Genomic DNA, 26,520 nt, shown 5'->3' with positions numbered 1-26,520 from the left:
GATGGCTTTTCCTTCCTTTACACAAGGGAAAGGAATATGTTGCATACGTAAGCTCTGTTCATGTAGTTTGAAGTAAAAAAAGAAAACAGTACGGTCTCTCTCTGCAGCCACCAAAGCCTTTGGCTTGCATTGTGAATGATGAGTAGCCCTTAAACTTATTTGAGCTTTTGATAACAACATTCATACACTGTTCCCCTTTTCTTCAGTCCTTTTTTTGCAGAGAGAGCCCATCTCTGTGCAGGTGCCTCATTCTTCTGCTGAGGGCAATGGCAAGCGATATTTTTTTTTTAATGTGACCTCTCTGTGCTCCCTTCCTTTAAACATAGTGGCAAAATGTAAGGCTTTCCAAGCCCGTCAGGGCCTGTGCATCATCTTTCCTCCATAAAATTACAAGCTGTGGTTAGGGCAAAGGTTGAGAGCTCTCCAAGAATGATGCCAGGCCAAGGGTGATGTTGGGCCACATATGTCTATGGAGTTGTAACCGATTGCATAGCGTCTACCCGGGCCCTCTGAATTCGAATACTTTAACATTTTATATATATATATATATATATATTTTTTTTTTTTTACACCTGTACAGTGACCAGGAAAAGCTAGTGCTGGTCAATATTTACTTGGCTCACATATTAACTACTAGACCAAGCAGGGAGTTAGCAAAGAGCCAAACCCGAGATAAGCAGCGAAACCCACGTGGAATGTCCCTGTTATTAGTTTCTACTTCTGAGTCAGGAGTAAAACACCAGTCGAAAAGTAAACTGAAAAATTTAATTGTTTTATAAAATAAGATTATGAAATTCTATGTAAAAATCCAGCTTCTTAAATATGGTACATTCACTTCCTCACAGAATATTTAAATATTCAGGTCACGTGCTATATTTTCACCACATTTGAGTTAAAATCGTTGGATAAATTAAAACATCCCTACCCAAAGATACCACAAGTTATACAAATAAAACTAAGTAATAATACTTCTTTAAATACAAAAGGTAAAGATATTAAGAACTTTTAGAGCATGCTACAAAATTTTGCCAGAAAAATATATGGGATCATTTTTGTTTAACTAGAAAATATACAGTGTGCTTTTCATTTCTCTTCCCAAAATTCTGTCTCATACAATTTCCATTTAACTTAATAAATATGTACAACAAAAATGTTTATACCTCAAAGAATATAAATAGCAAATACTGTATTAGAGCCAGGTCCAGCATTCTTTTCTCCTCTAGTGACTATAGTGGGGCTTTTCAACTCTGAATGTGCAAAAATGCTGAATCAGGCTCTTAGTGTTATCAACAGGTTAACAGCTTTTACAAAAGTGATTTAAAAACAAACAAAAACGTACAAACAAACAAGAAAAAAAATTAAAAAAAAATATCTCCAAGAACACTGCAAAAGACTTAGAGCTATTCCAGTCAGGCATTTCTATAAATAGTAAGACATAATGTAGGGAAACAACGTTCCAGTTTAATTACTGCTGGCAGTAATTAGAGAAGAATTGTCAGTGGAGAATGAAAAATATCTTGAATTAGACGCATCTTACTTTCACTGATTTAATTTGGTTTCCTACCATTTCTAATAAGAGTTTCTGGTATAATCTATACATTGTAAATCTTTGAAGAAACTTAATGACCTTCTTCAGACTTTGTATGGTGGTTTTTGGAAAGTGGTATGTTTTCAAGTGCTTCAGTCCATACATTAAACCTTTGATGGTGTCTTGGTCTCCATTCTTTATTCTCCACAGATTGAGAAGCTTTAGAACTTGCTCTGTAGGTTGACACAGTTTCATTGTGCGCTCAATATCTTCTTTTCCCACTTTCTTCCCTGGCAAGCTTGCCATCAGTGTGTTGAGATGTTCAAAGGTGAGATTTGGGTGGCCAATATGCCTTAAGACACTACTTTCACAAAGTTCAATATCTATAGAAAGCAAAAAGAAAAGACAGATAAGTATAATGACTGACAACAGTACAACGGCCTGTAAAAATCTTCCAAAATATTGCAGTGAATATTCCTGCTCCATTTTTTTTTTCTTTATGCCAAATTATTCTCTCAGCACTGCTGTTTTTTTAGGATCCAATTCTGAAAAGCACTTAAGAAGTAATTAACTTTGCAAATACAAACAGCCCTAAATTACGTACAAAGTTACTAGCAAGTATTTATTTCCATAAGCTTGCTTAATTTATCTTGTAAACTATTCTGTGTACATGATAGGACTCCCAATATTTGTTTTCAGTGAATGAAAGTTTTGCTCTTCTTCAGAAATGTCTAGGATGGCTCTGCTAAAACAGTTATTTTCCATTTTGAAGCATTCTAGACATTTCACAATCTGACATAAGCATACATATTTAAAAGGAGAGGCAAAAAATACATTTCTGTAGCGTTTTTCAAAGATATTCCCAGTGGACAAAAGGTCATGCAAATGTGGTGGTTGTTGATGGTGGCTTACATGAAAAGAGTTAGCTTGGCTTTCATAAAAACCTTGGTGTTAACATTGCAGCACTACTTCAACTTTGACACCTGTCTTGGCAGATTCAGCACCAACAAAGCAGTCAACTGGCATAACAAATAGCTACCAGAAGGTAAAAAGAAGAGAACGCATGTCTCTGTATTCCTTATTCCCATGTGTTCCCATTCCGCAAATAGATGTCCTGGTTCAAGCTATCAATCTCCACTTTACAAAAAAAAAAACACAGCAAATTGTACTTTCAGTTGCATATATCCTGCTCCCTCTAACCTCAGCAGCCAGTGCTCAGATACAACTGCAGGAAACGTTTTTCCCCACCTAATCAAAATTCTTCATGCATTGCACAGCCTTAGAGGGGGATCTGGGCTGTGGCACCACATACTCCCAAGTGGCCTACAAGTCTGGGAAGAAGTCAGTCCTCTGGGCTGATGAGGAAAATGTTCTTCCTGCTTCCCTTCAGCTTCACTGTGCTTACTGCATCAATAAATCTTTGTCAAACCCTGTGAGTCCTCAGAGCACAACACCTCACCAGAAGGAATCTGATCCCAAGCAAGTTTTAAAATGCCTTTTAGAAGGTTGCTCACGATACAAGTGCTATCAATATACGGTACCTTGATTAATCTTCTTGGCTATATCCTGTTCCTTGTTTTGCTGCTTCCATAATTTCATAAGCTGGAAGGTCTGCTCTTGTGAACCGTGCCTTTGTTTAATCCGTTCGATATTTTCTGTGCTAAGCTTTGTCCCAGGCAAACTGTCTGCTAGCAAGTTCAGCCAGTTAGGCACAAGTAAAGTAGGAACAGCAAACCTAAACAAAGCCTCCTCGCACAGGGTTACATCTGAAATGAAAAAAAAAAGAAAAGAATATGTCAGTTGTTGTAATGTCTGTTGCCCTGCTTGTCTCTGGAGTAAGTGGCATGCAGCAAGGATGTTAAGCAAAACTGTTTAAAAAACACTAAAACTAAGAAGCGGTCTTTACAGTGCTGTTGCTCACTGGCTACGTCCAGTTCTGTAGCAGGCAAATCAGTGGGTATCTTTAGCATAAATGCTGATACTTTCATTATAACAATACTCAGAGGTATGTTTTCAGAGCACTCCTGTTTAATGTGATGCATAATGTGATACATACCTATTCCACATTTTTGAGGTGATGTATCTGTATTTTCCTGACAGACGTTGTCACGAACTGCATTTCCCTTCAATGCTATCTTGAAACCCATCGCACTACAGTTTGTGTGCTTTTGGCAGGCTGCTTTGGATGATGTTACATTGGAGAAAAATCCCTCTGGACATCTCTTACATACAGTGTCACTCTCAGGGGTACCTGTGGAAACAGTAAAACAATGCATCCAATTATATATAACCTCAACTGGTAAAATAAATAAATAAATAAATAAATAAACAAATACATATATATTCTTCCCAAAATTGTGATGGCTTCTGTTTTTCACATATCTAGTCTATGAAGGAATCACAGTAATGAAAAAAACACTTCATTATTATTATTTTTTTTTAAAACCTGCTTTCAGAGATTAAAGTTCCTGTTAAAGTAACAGAATAAACAGTACTCTTAAATGCACTTGTTATCAATTTCTGTAAGGGTCTTTAAGTCAGTAATTACTTGAGTCTATTCAGATGTTACATGATGTCTGACCTTCACACTTCATCCATACAAATACTCTGTAAAATAATTAAATGGCACAAGACATTCCTCTAAATTGAACTTTGTAATAACTGCACAGAACCTTACTCAAATGAAGTACTTCAGCTCTAGCCAAAAATAACTCAACTAAATATCAACTAAAGACCCTCTGATAAGTACTTCCACTTCTGAAGTATCAAATTATTCAGGAAAATATAATTTCACCAACAGTTTTGAACTTTTTTTCTTGGCTTGAATGTTAGCTCTTTAAAATATTTTTTAAAGCAAAGAAAGCACCGTCTAGTATAGGAAAAATATTTAATACACATTCATTTATTTTTTCATTTAATTCACAGTTATTCAGCCAGCATTTAAGCAAGTGCCTCAGGTCTAAGATCTAACACTGCATTATTGAACATGGACTTAAGCACATGCTTAAAATTATTTGGAAATAATTGGAAACTATATTTGAATATGAATGTGCCTCCATCTAGTGTATTTTGGTAGTATTTGCATGTGGATGCTTATTATAATGCTATCAATTAAGTAGATTTTATTTATTTGGGACATTTCCTCAGAGAAGAGTCTTGAGCTTTCAGCTAGCCATGAAATAAACAATATTTGAGCACACCTGATCTACCACTTCTTTCATCAGACAGTAAGTGTAAACAAAGGGGGATTTTTTAGCTGTTGTGTACCTGGAAATCACAGCCCTTTTGTGTTGCCACCCTCCCAAACCCTTTGATTTCTGCAGCCAACAGCAGAGGGGCTGGGGAAGGCCGCATGCACGCCTGCCCTGGTGTTTGCTTCCCCAACAGGCACTGCCAGCAACTCTGATCTGTACAAAACTCCAGCCAACATCTGCACCTCAGCAGGCAGCAATTGTTTTTTTTCTGAGAAGTCTGAAGTTTTAGCAACTTTCCCTACTACAGACAAGTGTTTCATCGGCGAGGAAGGGGAAGAAAGGAGAGTCCCTGCAAGCGGTACATCAGCCTGTTCAGAGCTTCCCCTGTAACCTCACCAGCTTCTGCTTCGCCGCTTATCTGCCCACCCTCGGTCAGGGCACAAACTGCCACAGCCCGTCTGCCGGCTCGCCGCTCCCTGCAGTTTGGCTGGAATCCCCCATTCCCGTGGGGAAGCAGCAGCGTGGCAGGGAGATAAGGCTACCCTGCAGTGGCCCTGATTCCCAAGCAGGCTGCAACCCAAAGCTCTGCCAGGTACGGGGCCGACCGCGGCAGCAGGGAGCACAACCTGAGTCGCTTACATGCAGAAGTGGGGACGACCAAAGTCGAGCGATCTGTCCGATGTAAGCACTAGCTACCAGCAGTGGGGAAACAGTCAGATTTAATTTCTAATGCTGTATGCTCTGAACGAGGCTCTAAGCCACGCTGTGTGGCAGTGGAAGCATATTTTTCTACGCTCAAGTTTTATTTCATCTGAATTTACGTCAGTACAAAGTTCAACAGTATCGTATAGTAGGAAGACAACATGATCTGTGCCCATTAAATTCTTAGTCAGTGCCTCACCTCCAAAACAGACTGTTGAAACAGGGGGACACAATTATTTTTACAATGTTTTCGCTCCTTGTTTGAGGTCTGCTTAGGTTTAGCTGGTTCATTCTGATGGGCTTTTGGAAACCGACTTTCCAATAAATTACACAATTCAACAATTCATCTGCTTCCAAAGTTTGCTTCATTTTGAACTGAGGAATTCAAATTTATGCAGCATGGTTTCACTGTGCTTGCAGGGTTGCCTGGACAGTTTCTGCTTCTTTCTTTGTCTCCTGGGTGGGCTTTCTGAGAACTTTGTAATTTTTGACTTGCTGCTGAGATACGGCAGCAGCACCTCATTAACCCAAGCCACGAGCTACAGCGATGTAGGTTAATGAAGGTTTATAACATGAAAATGTGGCTGCTGCCAATGGAACTGCATGGAAATGCTTAATGGTGGCAAGAGCAGATGTGGCATCAGGGTAGAGCTCGCTTAACCAATTACTCAGGGAGCAGTGACATTGCTCCCTACATTAAAGATGTTCTCCAGTGTGATGTTTATAACCAGAGAAAGGCCTCCTGAGCTATCACTCAGCACAGCTCTAAAATGTACAACCGGTCCTAGCATTTCTCACTCTGTATGTGTAACTATTAGGGAGCAGTTCTGTAGCTCTGGAGATTGGCTGCCTACAGGTTTGCATATGAGGTGCCTTGATTGTCTGTATTCCCTTCCTCAATGCTCTTCTCCAGGAAGTTATCGGTCTCCAGTACAATGACAGTTTACAATTCTTTCAGGCTGTATTAAATATTGGAGCTAAACTGTGCCGTGACATTTGCCAAATGATAAATAATGTATTTTGTTTGGAGAGAAGAACTTATTGGTTTAACAATTTGTGTTGTCTCAAATGAAGAATACACTCCACTGAAAAGCGCCGCTTCACTCCGTATCCCCACCAGACATTCAGCACAGTGCCAGTCCGCTTGACAAAGAAATGGCTGTTTGTATGATAATAGCAACAGATCCCAAAGAGTTCCACTTAGGACAATGATAATTAATTATTACCATGTATTGCTGTGCTGCTAGAGCTATATTAATATTGTTATAATTATGCACTTGGTGTCAAACACTTAGTGCTCCTGGTGTTTGTCAAGATATACAGTTGCTTGAAACAGCAGATTTCACAATGAAAAACATTATTATTTATCACACACACAAATACTACATTCCAGATAATGTTCCTTTAAAAGAGGCAATCCATCATGTTTCTCATTAGAGTGCAATTTGCTACATTTGCTACTGCCATTAAGTTATATATTACAGTAGGAGCAGGGTATTCCACTGAGAAATCTTCCTTTGGCTATGGTCCAAATGAAGCAGACTAGGAACAGGTTCAATTGCCTTTACAATTTACTGTCCTGCACCTTCATCTGGACAAGCTTGTTTCCCAATCTTGTAAGCACCACGAGCTTTCAACGTGCTGCAGAGCGCTAATTACTTCTCTGCTTATTGAGAAGCGGAACGTACCTGGCTGCGCGACACCGAACCCGGGAGGACACTCCGTGTGCTTTAAGCAAAACTCCAGCTCCAGGTACCTGCCCTCGATGCACTCGCAGACGCGGTCCTGCGTGCTCGTGCACTCCTGCTTGACGTACTGCAGCTCCTTGCAAACAGCACTGCAGTACTGGCATTCATCGTTGCTGTTCCAGTCTTCGGCATAGTACTGATCCGGGCAGGGGGCACACACCGTCGGGCTGGTAGCTGTACAGTGCTGCTTTACGTAGCTCCCAGGAGGGCACTGGTCACACACCACTTGACGAGATGTCCCTGGGTCGTAATGGAGATACTTGTGGGGAGAGACATCCTGGACGGACCACTTGACGGAGATGTCCAAGAGCTAGCCACAGAGAAAGAAAACATTGGTCATGTTGGGGCACCACAGACTCAAAGAAACCTATGCTTTAATGAGTTTGTGAGTCTATCCACATTGCTATTTTCAAAAAATGTTTGTGTTTCCAATTTGTAAATTATCCAGCTTCTGGATTCTCCCATGTCTGTCTTAGAATGGGAAAATTTCAGGGCCTTATCCAGCAAAGCTTCCTGACGTAAGTACTTCTTTGTTCTTCGCAGAACTGCCAAACCTATCCTTCTCCCACTTACATCCTTTTATTATCATTGGGCAATCATCTCTGCCCCCAGTACCAGCAAACCCAGCCTACTAGTTTCACTGGCATCATGCTTCATGTACAGCAAGGCAGGGATTATCCACGCTTGCCTTCTTGAGCATACAAAGTATCTGAGCATACATATCTGACAAGCATACTGTACCACTGCTACAGACACCTTTAAAAAATGATTCCTTACAACGTGTATATTTACCTGCAACAGATGGTTAGAACAATATAGGTGGCTTTTTAACACCTTCCATTTAATCGTTCCCTGAAATGCTGCAGCTCTGGGGGTAAAACACTCCAGTCACTGCAAGTATAAAGGGGTAGCTTCAGACAGAGGTAGAGAAAGCTACAGTTAATGAAAGGTGCATTAAGGACTTAAGTGAACAAGCTGGAATAGGAATTTAAAGCATTAGCTTGACCTATCTAAAACCACAGGTAGAGAATGCTTAGTGCTGTCCTAGGACCAGGTCCGGTGCCACCAGATACAACCCCTCTTGTTTTCTCCAAGTCTGCTTAGCTTGTGAGATTTAGGCTTTAATGGTCTGCCCCTCTGTAGAGACAGCCTTGACATCACGTCATTTTGGTCTTGTAACAAAAACTTTGGTTATGTGATTCCACCAAGAAAAGGACTCTCTTGTTTACTTCCCTAAGTACAGCCCCTACTCTGCAGGATTTGCCATGAGCTCAGGCTTCACACTGAGAGCACGGATGTACGTGCTGCCTCCCTTTTAAAACTTGTATGGTTTATAAACGTGAAGTAAACTGGCACTGAGTGAAAAATTTTTTCTATGTATCCATTCAAATTAAAGATCTAGCTTTGAAGGTCTTTGCTGCTATTTTAATCCCAGCTAGCTAATGCAGAGTTGCAAATTCAATTTCAAGAATATATTTTCCTCTTTTCCTATGTAGATGTCCACAAAGTGTAAGCGGAATTAACTCTTCTTATTCACTTAGACTAAATTTTCCTGAAGAGGCTTCACCTAAGAGCCTCACTTTTGCCACAGCATGGCACTTATTACATGAAATTCTTATTAAGGCAGGAAAAGATAATTAAATCATTCACCTGCATTAACACAAGTCAGAGCATTTGCACCAAGTAATATGAGATGCCTAAATTAGGAATTCAAAATATTCTTAATTGCATTCTCATGTTGTCTGTGAATCCACTTTTGATATAGCTATGCCTAAACAGGCTGAAGAATGAAATGGAGATAGTATGGATATTCCCCACAACCTCTTCTAGTTACCCTTCACCCTGTTACTTTTCTATTTCTACATGTAGGGAATCCACCTTTTCTTGCGATTTCAATGCACAGTGTCTTCCATTGTAAGAAATTCCTCATTGCTCATTGAGGTTTGCTGATGATGTACAGCTCCATTTTTCTTAAATGACTGGATCTGTTTCATGCAGTCTATTTAACAAGAGGGTGCAGCACATTTTTTGAAAGTGAATGGCTTTCCATTGATGAAAAGTGCACCCACCCTTGGTAAATCTACCACTGTTACGCTAGTTAATAAGGAAGTCTTGATAATCACATCAATTACTGATGTGCACATTCAGGTTTTATTCAGGAATAGGTTTTGTAACATCCCACAGCGTCCCAGGCTTTCATGGACACATGCACTCCATTCGCAGAACATAACAGACTGCAACATGCGGCACAAATGCCACAAAGACAAGAATAAACCTATATTTCATGCAGATGTCTGAGGAAGCCCAAGACAGTACCACACACAGATGAAAATCTGAAACTGTGAAAATGATTAGGGACAGCAACCCGCTATGCAGGTTGTGCCTACGCTGTTCTTGCTCATGCACTGTCAGGTGCCAAACAGTTTGGTGCACCGTTTCAAGGCTGATCAACTTCCCTTGGTAACATGCAGAAGTAAGATTGACAATAATTTGTCTATTTTTCTTACACGACAGTTTACTCTGGAAATCATATCTAAGAGGCAAGTGAGAGGTTGAGCTGCAGGGGATGATTCACAGCTTAAAAGAATTCAACTTCTTTAATTGGGGTATGATAGCATGGGGTTTTGTGGGGAAAAATAGAGGCATTCCCTTCCTGAAGACCCAACTGCTAAGTGAAGCAAGTCAATAACAAGTCAACACAGCTGCAGAGAGGAATTGATTCAAATTTTAATTATAGCATCATTCAGAAGAAAGATTATTATACAGCAAAGGTCCAGACTGAGAAGAGCAAAACCATACCTGAACAATATGTGGGTGAGGCTATGCTAAGCTTTAACTTTGGAACACCAAACAGCTACGAACTATTACTGCCAAGCAGAACACTATTCATCTAAATGAAGGTAACCAATAAACATAATAATACGATTAATATATCAGTGTCACTAGAAGGACTATCAGTCTTTGTGTGTCATTTTTTTCTTTGTGTTTTTAATAGAAAAGCACATCGCACCTGTCTTCCCTTTCTTCCCCAAAGCATACATTGTATAGCTGCAATAATCCATGCCTGAGCCATATGTACTCTGGGTCAAACTCTTACTAAGTAAACAATCATAACTAAAGATCTTTCAGTCAAACTAACGCTATAAATGCAATTAATATCTTGGTATTTTACCAAAACATCTCATACATCATTTTCAACACAGAGCTAGATTACCCACCACTGTTACGGTTTGACTGTTAACATTTGTAACTCATTGCCACAGGACATCCTAAGTGGTTGGGTGAAAATGCAACAGGACATAGTAAAAGAAGAAAATTCACATAAAGGTCAATTAAACACAAACATTGCCTCTTGATCAGGAAATCCCAAACCACAAATTGCTTGAGTCTGGAAGAGTGTTTTGGAACACATCACCATGTTTCTACCTTTCTCTTGAATCTCCTCTATGCATCAAATCCTGCCACAGACAGCAGGGGTGTTTAGGGGCTTTTTAGGGCTTCTTCCTTGTCAATTTTTTTCTTAGACTCAGTGCGGCCATCAGTATGTTGTTAAGTACATTTCTAGACTCCAATCCCCAACACCGCCGTTCTTCATGAGGCTGCTGTAGGTCTCTTAATATTACTCAGATTAATAGATCTGCAAGATTGTCTTCTATGCAGACAGAAAGCAGACAGCACATGTGACTATTCTGGTTATTAACACACAACCTTAAAATCTGAAGTTATCCTTGAACCAAGTGCCCAAGTAAAACCAGTTTTTCAGAAGATTTGCAAAAAAGCATTAAAAGGGGTGGAAGGTGATTAAGCAAGATTTTTGACAGTTTTACTGCAGCAACTTGGCGTAAACAGAATGAGGGACTTCTTGTCACAAAATAAACTAGAGGGGAACTTCACTAAACTGTCTTTTCCCCTGGCCTAGGAAACATTGACGAACATCCCCCTAGTTGTGCTTAGATTAGCAAGTTGGGTCACCTGTTACAGCAGATTTGTAGAGCAAAACAGATGGTGCTAAGCACCTGACATCCACATTATGCATGATTTGGCAGGGGTTAATTGGGACTAACTTAAATCTGCTATCATGGACTGAGCATGCTTTAGTGGTTACGGCACATCTGGTGCATCTCTGGAGTCCATCTCTGGATTTAATTTCATCAATCCAGTTTATTTTTGTAAATCCACCTTGTGCGCTCCTAAGTCTGCTCTGATGTGCAAACTGAGATGCAGCAAATAAGGATGATCGGGAGAGGCCTTTCAAAAGCATGTTCCTGAATCAAATTAAAATGCTAATTAAATGCATTTTATGTCATTCCTGACATTTCTCTTAAGCCATGCCAGGACCAAGTTGGTAGCAAATTCTCAGTCACGTAAAGCCTCTGATTGAGCTAGATGCCTGTACATACAGGTGGGCTAAACGCCTGAATCTCTGCTGTAAGGAATAGCACCGCTGGAGCATGTGTAAATACAGTCATCAAAACTTCCTAATCCCGAACTGTTAGTCTTCCTGAGAGCTGCACTGGAAGTGGGATTTCTCCTAAAATCATGCTGTCATTGGCCTGTTTTGCACTTAGTGCAGAAAAAGGCACATTCCAGTTTGAAAGAGTTAAGGAACTTGAGGTCTGGCTTCATTTTACCCTTTAACCTTTAAGAAACTGAAGTGGGAGTCTACTTAACCAAAGTTACGGATTTGTCATTCAGTAGATTGCATAAAATTCTGTTCATCCTTGTTTAGGAGAAGTTAATTCAGACCAGAAGAGGTGTCAAGAAAGATGAGAAGGAAATGTAGAGCCTCGCCATGAAGACGCAATAGCTTGACAAGTCAAAACACTGCCTATAGATTCAGTAGAGATAGCACACACATGGAAAGAGAAGAACTTTCTTGGTTAGAGAATAATGCTGGCAAATAAACAGGGGATTCTCTCGTCAGAGGAAGTTTGGGAACTGCCTTTTACCAAGAAGCAGGTGCAAGAAACCCAAGTACTTCAAGTATAGCCCTTGACGCATTTCTGAAAGCAAATACGCTGCTCAGATTCCTGGAAGAGCTGGGGAACAGACACAAAAGACATAGGCATTCGTCTACAATTTTAAGCCCTAAGCAAGTCCTTTACTTTCCCAAACCAATGGAAGCCAATGATTCTCAGCACCTTGCTCATCTCGACAAAGTAACATTTACTCTGACTCAGAATGCACTCAGTTGTAAAGGGTGATCCTATGGGCAGTGAAATGCAAGGCTCAGCTTAAAAAAAAAACAATCCCCGTTTGTTGTTGTTGTTTGTTCTATGAATACGAGAAGCTATCAGTAATAGAATAATTACCAAAACAAAACAAAATCTAGTATCATTAACTACAACCATCAACCTGTCAGGTGAAATTCACCTTTAGAGCACTGGCCCCAGTTCTGAAAGGACTGAAAAGTTCAGTCCTCTTCCATCACCCCGGGACAGTTCCTCTCAAGTTCCTCTCAAGATTAGCCATCTCCATGCAAGGACTTGGGATCAACTGCAAATACTGAAGTATAAACCCAGTGTAAGCCAGTGTCATGCAAGTATATACTGCGATAACTGAAAGCAGGGTTTGCTGATAAACATACTGAAGCCTTTAGCTTAGTTGATGATAGCAAAATCGGACTAATATTTGTAAATATTCTAACAGTTCAATGTTTGTGTAATTTTACTTAGCATGTTTTATCCAAAAATGAGCTACCCAAGGCTAAAAAGCAATTCTTTGATTCTGTCACTAAACACATTAGGCCTAAAGTAATATTTTTCCATACCATCCTTACATCAACATACACAGAACAGTCAATCCTCACATAAAAGGCCTGTGCAGTCCATTTCTTTGAGCCCTTAGAAGCTGCTTTTGAAAGAGAAATAATGTGGTAGTAAAATTTCATTTCAGATCTCAGGCATGAAAAAAGTACACGCCCTTTTCTTTCATCTTTAAATGTAAGGCAAAGAGCTGCTTGCCTTTTCTTGTTGAATTAAAATGAACTGGAAGACAAAGCCAATAAAGCAAAAATCTTTCAAGCATCATCCCCTTAAATCACTGCTTTGTGAGAGAAAATAAAGTGGTTTTTCAACATATGAAAATATTATTATATAGTTTGGTTTTGTGGTTTTGGTTTGCAGACCAAAGGAGAATGTTTAATTTGCTGAGAAAGATAAATCTGTTTCAGTTTTGCATTCCACAACTATTCCTAAGCATATTTTCCTGCTTGATAAATGATCATTGACAGCATTTGTCAGATCACTCCTACTGTTTGCATTGGGTTGAAAGTAAAACCTCACAACTCTCCTACTTTGCTTTTCTACACAAAGTATTTGGACAAAGCTAAGGTAGGAGGCCCTCAGTCCTGAGGCAGAATGCCTCACTGAAATCACCCACAGACCCCAGAGAAATCCTTGTGGCAAAATATAACACTGAACGGTGTTAAAGAGGTCCCCCATACTAGTAGCTTGTCAAATCAGAACAGTATTTCTAGATATATCCAGTACAAGACACTGTCATGCTGGATCAGATCCACCATCATCTATTGTAAGTAGCTAGCATTAAATATTTGTCATGTAGGAAGAAATGACATCCATCCATCTGGCCAGCTGGGAAATTTTCAAATCTCAAACAAGAAAAGCTAAAACAGTAATTTCAGCTGGTTTGAGATTTGCTTATAAAGCTGTTCCACCATTCTGCCAACTGTTTCAATGCAATCTACTCAGTTTGGATGTAACAGGAGCTACTTTTGTATAGAAGATGCTTTGTAGATTGGTGGCAACTGTTTTGTTTAAGAAATGTAACCAGTGACTCTCTTGAGCTGCCAGTATTCAAAAAATGTGGGTATCAACCACCATCTTCGGTTCTCCATCTCATCTGTTAATGTGCTATATTAGCAATTCAAATCTTGTAGAGACTTTTGTGAGGCACAGCTAGTTTTCATTCAGAAATCAATTTAGGGGTCTAAACAATTGTTTTCAATGGAAGGAGAATGACATTCAGCTGAAGAGCAGTTTTGTATCTTCATTTATGTGAGTTACATCTTCCCTGAAGCTTGTGGAGGGAGAAAGCAGGTAAGAATAACCAGCTAGTCACCAAAAGCTTTATCTTATCAACAAATCCTGTTTTGGAACATTATCCATCAGAGTGACAGCAAGACGTACAGCTAACCCAAGCCTGGGATGTTAGTACCAGCACTACAGGTTACTGCTGCATTGAACAGAATCACTAACAACTGGTGGGGTAGCTAAAGAAACAGTAAGTCCAACATTGTGGACAAATACCAAAAATATTAAAGAGATATCTTTCTCCAGGAAGACCAGAGTGGTAATTCCACTGGAATGAAAGTTAACTACAAAAGGAGCAAAATTAAAGTTTCAATGAGATTAGAAAAGTGTGTGTAATTTAAATTCTGACAATATTTAAAAAAAAATTCTTCTGGTAACTTTGGTGTTTTATTTTTAACCAACATACATGCAGACAGACAAACAGAAAGAAAGAATGAAAGTCAGACAGAAAGATAACTCCTACACTCACAGGCTGCAAAGCCACCACTGCCTACACACTGCAAACCCAGCAGGCAGGCCAGAAAAAGCATGTCACATGTGCCCAAGAGATCCAAAATAGAGAAAGGTCAAGTTTAAGGGTCAAGATAGTTACGTGACAAGTAATGAGATCCAGCTCTGTGGAATTTCTTTCAATTCCGTCCTATTTCATAATGCTTGTCTGTTTGTAAGCAGTTTTAGTGTTCCAACAAACACATGCATGCACTGCCACAGCAGGTCCCCTTTCTGAAACTAGCAAAGAGGCCAAGGCTGGAAGTACACCGTGTCCAAACTGTCCTGTTTAGCTATGGTGACTCCAAACTGGCTTCAAGGTATGTGAGCCAAACACACACAACCCTCAACTGCTGTCGTGCCTCCTACAAATGCTTTTATAAAAACAGAACCTAAAACTGCTCTCTGAGCTGTAGCACATCTGACAGCACTTAAACTTCACAATAACATGAAATAAATTCCTTTTAAATGGAGAAAAAAAAGAGTTGAATGATGAAGCTCTCTGGTATGTACTCCTGTCACTGTGATATATTTCAGCTCAGAGACTCCACTGCCAGAGGATTATGCTGAACTTCACCAAATGTTATTATTTTGTGAAAGCACATGAACAGGCACATTACACCTAATTAAAACCAAAATGTTGATGTGATTATTTTATGACAACCACAGAGAAGAAGGCAAGCTGATAGCAGGCTATTTGCTGAAATTCCCAAATTTACATTTTGTGCTTCCGTATAGAAAAAGAAGGCACATCATAACTTAGATGAAAAAGTTGCCTTGCATTTCAATTTGCCAACCACGAGCCTGACAATTTTTGCTTCCCTTGCCCCATTAATTGCTTTGGTTTGTTTCTCAAAAAGCTCTTTCAGAAAGTTCTCCAGAAAGTAATAAACATGTATTACTCATCGGATCCTGGAAATCTCAGGGCATTTATAAAGAGCTTTCAAAATAACTGGAACTCAAAACTAATGTTCTACCACAAGGTTAACGCCACTGTCCTCACCAAAACAAACGAGAAAAAAGTTACTGCACAGACACATATAATACCCTACTTTGAATATTATTCTTAATGTTTTTATTTAAAAGTTTTCTTATCCAAAACATGAATAGTCTCTAAGTAGATGTTACACAGTATCTGTCTGTACGCAGGTTTTAATTAAACTGACATCATACAAAATTCCATGCAGCTAAACGGATTAAGTGGTATTTTGAAAGATTTACTGCACTGTTAACATCTCTAAATTTGCATCTGGAAGTATCTTTCTGAATCACCATGTAAACAAAAACTTACTAAAGCAGGGGCTTATACCAGTTCTAATAACCCGACTTTTTCTGTAAAAGCTACAGACACAGCTACTAATTCATCATTTTCTTGCACATGAAGCTGAATTTTCTAAGCCAAAATAAGCACCACATGCTTGTGCTTTTTTTTTTTGCTTTTTTTTTTTTTTCTTCTGGAGTCCACAGTGGTTTTTCAGGGAAAGAAAGCCAGTATCTGAGACACTGACTCGTGCCACTGTAAGAAAGGTTATACAGACAGGCAAGGATGGAGCTTTTGTAAATCAAAAACAAACATTCCAGCCTACTATTTCTAAAATTCATTCCTAGATACAGTGTTTTATGTTAGTCCAGTACAATGAAGCCTTACCAAGGGTGAGAGAAAAATAAAAAAGAAGGCAAAAAGAAACCAAATCATGCCACTACCTTAAGAATGTGAACAAAATCTCTGCTTCCTCCCTGAAGCTGGACGTGTCCATCTCACTCCAAACCTCACCAGGAAAACTCAGTGTGATGAAATGAAAAAGGTTTACCAGGAAATCAAAGAGAATGCAAAAGAAAAGAAAAGAAACAAACCAAAAGCAAAACAAAAACGAAACGAAACAAAACATCTATAAAACAAAATACAAAATAAGAGCCCTAGGTCTTTACAGCCTCATCTCTGAAGCCGTACTGCATCTTAAAGCCTATCTACCTCTCTGAAGGGACTTACCACAAGTGTGCAGCACAGGAACTTGTTCATTGTGGTCGGTGGAAGAAACCTCAGCGAGCTGGGAAATCAGGCAGAGAGTCAGCTAGTGTGCTCCAGCCTCCTAGCAGCCTGCTTACATCCCTCAACATTAAAGACACGATATATATATAGTCCCGGTGTAACAGGAAGCTTTGGCTCAGCTTTGATCACTCATTCCCTACCATGACCAAACTTTTCTCTCTCTCTCTCTTTTTTTTTTTTTTTTTTTTTTTTTTTTAAGGAACCTGTAAAACTTGATGACTTAATGGAACCCTTTGAGTGCTGTTAACCACAGACTGGAAAATGAGGAGGGAGTGTCAGGGGCTGGCCAGGGGAGGGTTTAATTGGGCTCTTGTCTGTCTGTCTGTCTGTCTATCCCCCCCCCCCCCCCCCTTTTTTTTTTCTCCCCTACGCAGCTGGCTTGGCAGGGAGACACGTGCCTCCAGGACAACATGTCTCAGCAACCAGGCTTATAGGGCACTTGTTTAAAAAATCACTGCTGGCAGCCGAGCTGTGGGCTCTGCAGCCCCACAGCCAGCTCTCACAGGGGGCCTGGAGCTCACCCAGGGCTGCCATTTCTTGCAGATCCCGTGGGCCCCTTTCTGCCCAACTCCCCAGGGATTTCCAGGAGAGAGGCTGGCTGGGAAACAAAGGTCGGTGAGGGGGAGGCGAGGGGAAGGAGGAACCCTGCTGGTTTCCCTTCCCTGCTGATGTGGGAATGAAAGAAGCAGCCCCACCGCCTCGGCCAAGTGCTCATGCTGACTGCTGGGCAAGGGGCCCCACACTTCTTCCTTTCTCGTCTTGCCATGTGGTGTTTTTAGTTAGAAAAGTTTTTCTAAAGAAATATGGATCAAACACTGCTGGGTTTGCTTCATTTTACCTTAGCAGGTCTGGAGAACTGCCATAGGGCTTTGCCCCATTAGGCCTGCTCCAGGCTGCTTCCCCATGCTATGGATGAGAGCACAACTTTCCCCTCGAAGGTGTGAAGAAAGTATTTCTTCTCCCAACCTGCAGTTATCCAGAAAGTGATTATCGTCCATATTTCAGACGCTGTGGGATCCTGGGGTAGAAGCCAAACCTAAACGTGCATCCAGTTTTCACAGATGGTTTTCTGTTCTATTTCACAGGCCAGACCAAAACCTCATCTCTGGATATTCCAGCTCTCAAGCGTTTGAAATCTGGGGCCCATGTTGGCTCTGAATTGTGCAGTTTTGCCCCTTTGAGTCATGAGGCTATGCGGGATTGGCAAAAGAATGAGGTGGAAAAAGCTTGCATATTATTTCATAAAAATCCAGCAACACTAAATCAGGAAGCCATAGCGTACAAGAGGGACAGCCCAGCACATTCCTGCTTTACACATCTGCAACTGTTTGAACACCCATCAAGCTTAACCAAAGACTGAAACAGATGCTGGTTACACTCAGCAGCACAATAAAAATTCAAGAACTTGCATTAGGGATGAGTTCTTGGTAAGAGGCAGTATGAAAACTGTCATGGAAATCTGACCACCCAGAGGAGTATTGCTGACATCTGTTGGGCTGCAGTTAGCGCTCAATTGCTACTGCAACTTGAATGGATGCTGTAACTGTTCCTGTAATCTTTTCAGAAGCATTTAGTACTTTAATATCTATTCTTAGATATATTAATGAACATACTGTCTAGACAAAGAGACAGTAGGGCTGTGGACGGGATCTTTCTCTATATTATCTTTGTGGGGTGGAGGGAAGGACCATTTTTGAACTGGACATTGTTGACCATGTATGGGTAGCTATGCCTGAGTATGTTATTCTTTATATAGGGACCAGCTTAAAGTGTCACCACCACTACACCAGATCCATCATCAGAGGTTATTTAAGTCAAACTAGGTTTATCCTCTCAGAGGCTAAGAGCTAGGACACAGCAATATATGTCTTCTGAGTGGGAACATCAAACTCCCGTGTCAATTCCTAACCTTGGGAGGTAGGTGATGCCAGTTGCTCTCAGATACAACAGAAAGAAAAGTACCAAAGCCATAGCAAGCTCCCATGGTTAACTGAACAGTGCAACTGAACTTCAGTGGGATTTATATTGGGCTTTGTCATCTCACTGCTGGTGCTAGCCATAAATACACAACAACTGGCTCTCTAGAGAAATAAAAATGCAGCTCATAAGCCTTTTCTACTACAGGTTAATGTTTATAGAGAATGTTGTTCATATGAGAAATTTCTAGAGATCCAAGATTTTTAGGCCACGAAACAGACCAAAAAACAAAAAAAAGGTATTTAAATTGTTTAGTTGAAAGTGTGGCTATGGGTAAGAAGAGTCATCTTCTTCAATAGATCTACTTTTTCTTTGTATTTATGTTTAGAGTTAGATTTGCTGACCTGCATGATAAGACATTTTACTGCCATACACAGTGAAAAAAAGATAAAAAACACAGACTAATGAGAATAAAACAGATCCTCCTGAAGCTCATTCACCTTAATGGATGGGGACCAAGGTGTATCTGTCTCAGTGAGGAGAGCAGGTTTGAACAGATGCTAAGGAGATCGTCATCTTACAATGCATGGACATGAAAGTTTCAACTTTCTAATCCCGTCGGAGCCTGTGGAGCTGGCTGTGGATGTTAGGAGGAAAATATATAGTTGTACTTAGCATGTTTGATCTGAAAATCGCAAATAGACAATAAATACAGAATCCCACAATGCCTTTTTTAGTGTCACTTTCCAGAGAAGAACTATGCTTTAACAAGGTTTAAAGTGCAGTTTGCATGTTTTCGCAAGTGCTTTACAGCGTTGCCACTTTGCCTTTGGGAATTAGTTAAGATGTGCTTTGCAGAAAACAGAATCATAGGACGAGGCAGCAAACCCTGTAATAAACACTTGTCCATGCTACAACCAAGCTGTTCTCAGCAGTGTTTAGAAGAACCACGTTTGTAACTACATGCCATAACAAGGAAAAAATACAACCTGGAATTATTTTTTAAAAGTTATGTTCCTGTAATTATTCATTGTCCATAACATAGTTTACAAGATGTAATAGGAAAAGAAACTTAAAAATCAAGATTTCTTCTTTTTACTAGCAAACCCGAGATAGTGAATAGATGCATTGAGTTGTCTGTTCCATAACACAGGAATATGACTAGTATGTTTTAAAAATAATTGTTTAACAGTGATGCAGTAACAGTTATCTGGTTAAAATAAGTGGTTTATTGCAACTTGTAGCCGTACGTAAAGTTGGAGAAAAATGACCACTTTTATTAGGCAGACTGAAATTTACTGATACTACTCTGCTTTCAATCTGTAATGATGTGCTTTTGGTAGGACATCAGCTTATTGATTCAGTAGTAGACATATTTCCAGACAGGTATTTGTCTTTCCCTGTTTTTTATCCTCACTATTTGTATTGCCATCCTGGATGTTATGATTGTTATAAATCTATTTTTGTTCCCATGCATCATTATAATCACTGGGTCTATAAATGGCTTTGCTCTTTAAGCCAGTCTGCTATCTGGAAAAACTCACAAGTCCAGACCAGTGAGTTGGTGCTGGCAGGTGAACGCTGTGTAGCTGAGTCATCTCAATATATCAGTGTGATGTTTATTGAGCCGAAGCAACAAACAGTGGGAAGACTGTGGCTTCAGGCTCGGGACTCAAAGTTCACCACACATTGCATTTCGAGAACACTCAGTGCTTCGTCATTAACAGATTTCTGTCAAACTAAGGGGGAGAGGGATCTCAAAAAGATCAATTGCTTCTGAAAGCAAACGTATTAGTAGCTGCAAAAAGGCAACAATCTGGTATTCCACCATGCTGTTAGAGCAGTCCCTTAGAAATTAATCTCTCTCTTCAAATATTAAGAGCTGATGACCTGAACTATCCTGGGAAAACTTGGAAATGGAGGCTTAGAGAAACCTGATGATCTTCAGACAGTGTACCAGTGCAGGTAGCAGGAAAAAGTGTTTGAGATTTTGCCAAATTAAAAGAAAAAACACTACAGATATTTCCCCATCCACATACTCTCATATAACTCAGGAACCATGGGGAAAAGATTTTGTGCCAACATATACTGAAGGAAGAGAAAAGATATTTAGCAAGTAATGTTGTCAAAAGAAAACTTATACCTAAGTGGTTAGTTTTGTTTTAACTGCATGGCTTGTTTTATCTTGTAAATGATTTTGCCTTATTTGTTGACACCTTGGTTCCTTTTGTAAATCTGAGCCAGATACTAGGTGCTAATACACCAAAAGGAAAACCTCATTTGTCAAAGCATGTATCCAGAGAAGGAAGATGGAGATTGACATACCGGAACAGATCTTGAGTTGGATTATAGGATTTGAAGGTGGCAATGGAGGAACAGAAAAACTGGTATCACAGAATGCATATATAGTCATCAGTCATGAACATCTAAATACAAACATGTCCAGCTTCAGAGCAAAGAAGGACATATATTTTTGCCATTCTGGGCTTGCCTGTCTGATGAATTAAGCCAGAATGTGATTATGAAGAGTGCTGGTTACCTCTATAGGCACCCTTAGCTAACAGATAACATTATCTGCTCTGTTTTCCATTCCAAGTGGATTCTTACTGTGTCACTTGTCTGGCTTTATGAATGTTTTGGGTTGTATAAGCAACCTGAACCAGGTAGGATCAAACTCCTTACTTTCAGATAGCTGTGGCTGAGAGTATGCTCCATAACTCTGTATGGTAACTACCAAACCTCTGCACTGGAAATGTGCATCCCATCTCCTTCACAGTAACTCCCACCAAGAGGCAGACAATGGTGAGTGTATGAGGTGCTGGAAGGCTGTGAACCGAGAAATGACTGTTTCATTTAGTCATTCCTGCCCTCACCTTTTTGGCCTTGAATTCCTTCCTAACATAATCTCTGTGGCATCAAGAGGCTTCCTTCAATGATTCAGACCCTTCAAGACACTTTGGTCTAGTGCCTTCTGAAAAAATCAGTCGTAGCACCCAACCATTTGATAAGAAGGAATTCATTGTTCCCAGAATCAACATTTCCAGTTAACACCAATACTCCAAAAGAGACAGCACATTCTTTACCGAAAGCTAAGGAAACTGGAACTGAAACAAGACAAGCTTTAGCCAGTAAGACTTTCTGGCTAACAGGTTTTTCTTTTTTGTCTCTACTAATTTGCTTTCTACTCTGTAATTGAAGGTCACTGGTTAAGGAAAATGGTCCCGTTAGCTCATGAGGAGCGGCTGTAATTTCATTGCTTTCAGTCTGACTTCATTGTGTATATTTGGGTGCACCAATTTTCCCTCCTTCTGGTTTTCCACATACACAAGGATGTCAGGCCAGCAATGATGCCATGCTCGGCCTTCAGTGAATTTTGCATGGACATCTGATTTTTTTTTTTTTACTTCAAGCTCTGAAGCTGAATCCCTCAGACACTAGGTTCTTTCAAATGTGAACCAGTTGTCAACTTGTGCAGCGGATTGCTGTCCTCTCCCCCTTCCACCCAGAAAGGTCGGTAAAGGCAGTTGTCTTCTATGAGAAGAAGCTGGCTGCTCCCTGGCCTGGGACCTTGGCTGCTTCTTGCAGCGGTAAACTTCTACAGGATATCAGCAACTTTGAATGCTGAAGCATCTGAAGTACCGATGAGGTAAGAGACTGGAATCTCAAGCGTGGAGTTTTACTGAGGTTTGTCAGAAAAAGCACCGTGAGGGAGTACAGCCATTTAAGGGAATGAACTAAAATAAGAATACTAGGTATAAAGCTCATGTTTTCCAGCTGCAAATACCAGGCAACCTGTACGTCAGTCTTGTGACGTACATAGATAACGTTACAAATCCAGTAATTCAGACACAGTGTTCCATTTGCCCGTATTTATAAAATGGCCTGCCAGTGCCATGTTCCTTTGAACTCCAACAGCCTCTCCTTTTCCTGCTGAATCGAGCTAAAGCTTCCTGTCCACACCTTTGAGAAATACATGGTCCTTTCCCTTTATAATTATATTCTTGCTTCTTTTCATGTGGCTTCCATTTCCTTCACTATGCCACTGAGGCCAGCCTCAGCTTGTCCGTTTTCTCGCAGCCATCTCTATCTTCATCAGTGCCATCCCCCGCTCACATCATCTCCCTTGATTGAAGTTTGAAGACTCTTTCTAGTCTATCCACCCTCTCTGGGAGCAAGCCACTGCCTGTGAGAGATGACATCTGAAGGGCAGGCCAAGCTAGTATAAACAAAGATTATTTTTTTTAAATGTCTGTAATATATGTGTGTATACATATTACAAAAATTGAATGCACTTCTCTGCCTACTACATGCTGCGCTCTTAAAAAAAGTTTTAAAATTTCTTAAGAAAGTATGCTGTCATCCTCTGACTTTGTGCAGCACACCACCCACAAAAAGCCCTACTTATGACTACACACAGAAACAATCACAATAAAGAGAGAAGATCAGTAACAAAGACCCAGTGTTTCTTCCCCAGAATGCCTATCAGAATTAATTTGAAATTCATCCTACTATGTCCTCACTGCAGCTTCTGGCTTCAAGGGAAGTCCAGTGGTGTAAGCCAAGAAAAAAGGAGGGACCTTCGTGAAGTAACACAAAAGGAATATGCAATTTGTGGAAGATGGCAAAAGTCACTCGGAAAGCTTGCCATGTCCCTGCAGAAATAGCACACACTCATATAGTAAAGCACCTTTTAGGTACTTTTGCTTGTGGCCAAACTTCAAGCATAATAAAGCTTTTGTCCTTTTCTTGGCAAGGAAGTTTCAAAACCAGAAAATGCAGGAGGGAGAAAATGGAAGGAATTTCAGCCTCCTCAGGAGATGCATTCCAGCCAGCGTGGATGGCGTGGATGGTGCTACATCCTCCCTGGATGCTCCAGCACATTCCTTTGCTGCCTCTGACCGGACATTTTCTTTTGTTTAGATCAGTGCCTTGCAAAATAATTTTTACCTCTGAGACAATATGGGGTACACTGAACAGCCCTTGTCTCCCAGCACCAAAATTTCCCAGGATTTAACATTTGTATCACATGCTGCACTTTACTCAGTGTGTTAGCAGAACTATTAATTATTGTTATTAATTTCTGTTATTCAGTGCTGCAAAGTGAGCTAAATTAAGCTTTGATGGAAGCGAAATTAACTGTCAACTTCATGCATATTTAATGCCTGTCACCATATGCACAGCATGGTGGTACCTGGAGAGCAACAGCACTGATTCCAGCATGCCAGCCAACGGGGACCAGGGCTTCAGACAAGGGTGCCTAAAGAGATTGACCAGAGACAAATGACTGTTGGCCACAAGAAAATGCTGTTGATTTAAAGATTTCGCTTCTACCACGCTGTGCCTCAGTTATTACCGACTGTATGTGAATTTTAACCATTGGACATCTCTGTGTGTATGTGTGCATGCAGGATGTACTTCTTCCTTCAATTCACCTTCATTCACTTCTCTAAGAAGTTCTAAGCTTCCCTCTTAAGCTCTTTTCCTAAGCTTGTCTGCTCCTAGTGCTTGTGGGGTTTTGCCTTTGGTGCTACCTACTCCCCCTCAAATTCCTAGCCTCCACTCTTCTTTTTTCATGGGGATCTTTATGTACCATCATATTTCTAAAGATACACGAATTCTGCTGTCCGAGTAGGGAAATACAGCTTTGTATTGTGAGACAGCCTCACATATTACCACATCCTTTTGAATGAGCACTCAAGAATGTCCCTAAGAAGAGAAATGTTAAGGAAGCAACCCACAGGCGATGGTGGTGGGCCATGGACCATGTTTGTCTCAGTGAGCAATAGATCAAAAGTTCCTTCCTCAGAGCTGCAAGTAAGAAGCAGATTTTTAAAAAAACTATTTTATTTTGTTTTATTTTCATCAGGAGAACTTGTTTGATAAAGCCAAGTATTGCAGGTGATCCTGCCCACTGGATCTTTCATAGGATTTTGTTCTATGTGTTCTGCAGTTGTGAGCTCAACTCTGGGAGCCAGGAACATGTCTGCTTTGCTGGGTCTGCTCTTGGGCTGGCTTTGAGGCAAGAAAGAGCCCTGAGAACTGAAAAATGAAAAGAGGGGAGGTGGATGTTCAACCTATTAAAAAGGATTAACACAGCAGAGATGAGCAGACTTCTTCCTGTGTATCAGTAGATAATGCAAAGAAAGAATAATAATTTTAAAGTGCCCTTACAACTAAAGAATTCAATGCTGCTTCTTTAAATTGTTGATGTGGGCTGCACAAGGAAAGCTAACAGTCCTCTGATTTGTTGTGAGAACTTGTCCCTAAAATGTAAAAGCATTTCTTATCAGAGAAAGCCTTTCCCTTCTCTGCCTCTGCCATCTTTTTCACATTGCTATAAAAAGGCTAACAGTGAATGTCAATGAAAATGAAGGCAATGTGGAAATACATAGAAACTGCTGCTCTGTTTTTTTTTTTTTGTTTTTTTTTTTTCTTTTTTCCCATGAATTCTTTTAAATAATTTTGATCTGCATCCAGAGCAGTTGATGGAGGCACAAAACAGTGCATGTGGAACAGCAGGCAAGAGTGTGGAGTGAATACTAATGCACTCGAGCACCCTCCCCCAAGCTCTCTAAGCCTGAAAAATCCTTCTGCAGCATAACTACCAGTTCCTGTAGGGCTGGCTTATATCCTCGTGGAGAAAAGTCCTTTAGCATTTAATAGAAAATGATTATCTTTTCATACACTTTTTGAGCTGTTTGAATTTAATGCAAAATTATATCCTTGCCATATAGTAGTTAAAGAAAAAAAAAAAAAAGAAAAGAAAAAAAAAAAGAAAAAAAAAACACTATCAGGAATAAATTCTGAAGGGTTTTTAGGGTGGATTTTGCAGAAGAATAATATGTTTTTGTAGGACCTGCCTGAATACCTCTTGTTAAATACAATGGGATTTTTTTTTCACAATGGTAGCATCTAAAGCTAAATAGATTTTTACAGGTAAATTTACCAAGGCAAATTTTGGCCTTTTCATTCAAGAGGAGAAAAGAAAGGGCCTACCTGTGAAAAACAGAAAAAAAAATGAGAAAATATAAAACTGACTTGTTTTTCCCCCAAAGATAATATCAGTTCTGGAAGCCCAAACACATACGTTGCTTAAACACATTCTACACCAAGTGCCACAGAGGGCCTTTCTCTATTTTTCTGATCTCAAAGGCCTAATTGCGGTGTGACCTGCAAACCAGAGATGCCAGCTGAAGCCGCTGAGGCACACGGGGCATAATTTAGGGCCAACCTGGTATCAGAGCGTTTCATTTCAGTAAACCATTATGTCTGTGAAAAGGATCATATGATGTGTGGCCTTTGATAGCAGAAGGCTGCAATCAGTGACATCCCCTTTCTGCTCCCTCACCCCCATATTTCTCTGAAATGCAGTTTCATTTTTCCACCCATTCCCCACATTAAATGATTTTGTATGTTCAACAAGTATGAAAATATGCTCAGGTAGCAACATAAAAGGACAGATGTAAAATTTCAGCATAAACACACATTGGGTACCTCTCTTCTGCTTAGACTTTAGCAACTCTGAGGACAAAGTGGCCACTGTTCCTGCTCACAAGCAGAGTTTGAAGTTGCAGAGGGATGAAAAGCATCACAGTTCCATAACTAAATGCAGCAACTTTACTATTTATAAGCCTTGCATGTGGGTGGCTTGGGCTGTTTGCAAATGTTTGCTGCACTGAATGGTCAGCCTCGTGCCTACAGTGCCTGGAACTGGCTGGGGACTGGGAGCATGGATTTAAAAGGAGAAGAAAGAAACTGCACATTACTTCCCCAAGGCCACTTCTCCACAAAAGGACGGGTGGCACAATGTACAATTGAAAGAGCTGACTTCAGTTCTCTG

The 26,520-nt window shown here is 40.2% G+C and overlaps 1 protein-coding gene across 1 annotated transcript; it reads right to left on the bottom strand.

Moving 5' to 3' along the window:
* Window positions 1-746: 746 nt before the first annotated feature.
* TNFRSF11B (TNF receptor superfamily member 11b) lies at window positions 747-17,014 on the bottom strand. Its single transcript, XM_005017709.6, has 5 exons — window positions 16,704-17,014; window positions 7,113-7,482; window positions 3,585-3,779; window positions 3,070-3,294; window positions 747-1,911 (listed from the first exon to the last, which is right to left on the bottom strand). The coding sequence occupies exons 1-5, from the start codon at window positions 16,731-16,733 to the stop codon at window positions 1,523-1,525; spliced, it is 1,209 nt and encodes a 402-aa protein (XP_005017766.3). The 5' UTR covers window positions 16,734-17,014; the 3' UTR covers window positions 747-1,522.
* Between the last annotated feature and the right edge of the window lie 9,506 nt (window positions 17,015-26,520).

This window comes from Anas platyrhynchos, chromosome 2 (genome assembly GCF_047663525.1).
Source record: "Anas platyrhynchos isolate ZD024472 breed Pekin duck chromosome 2, IASCAAS_PekinDuck_T2T, whole genome shotgun sequence".
Classification (NCBI taxonomy): Eukaryota; Metazoa; Chordata; class Aves; order Anseriformes; family Anatidae; genus Anas; species Anas platyrhynchos.
This window is presented reverse-complemented; position numbering and strand designations above follow the sequence as displayed.

Excerpts from the sequence above, each read along its gene's own strand:
- TNFRSF11B (XM_005017709.6), bottom strand. The coding sequence starts at position 16,733 with ATGAACAAGTTCCTGTGCTGCACACTTGTG. Across the intron at positions 3,780-7,112 it reads GTTCGGTGTCGCGCAGCCAG|GTACCCCTGAGAGTGACACT; the intron begins GTACGTTCCGCT and ends CTGTTTCCACAG. Across the intron at positions 3,295-3,584 it reads ACCTCAAAAATGTGGAATAG|ATGTAACCCTGTGCGAGGAG; the intron begins GTATGTATCACA and ends TTTTCATTTCAG.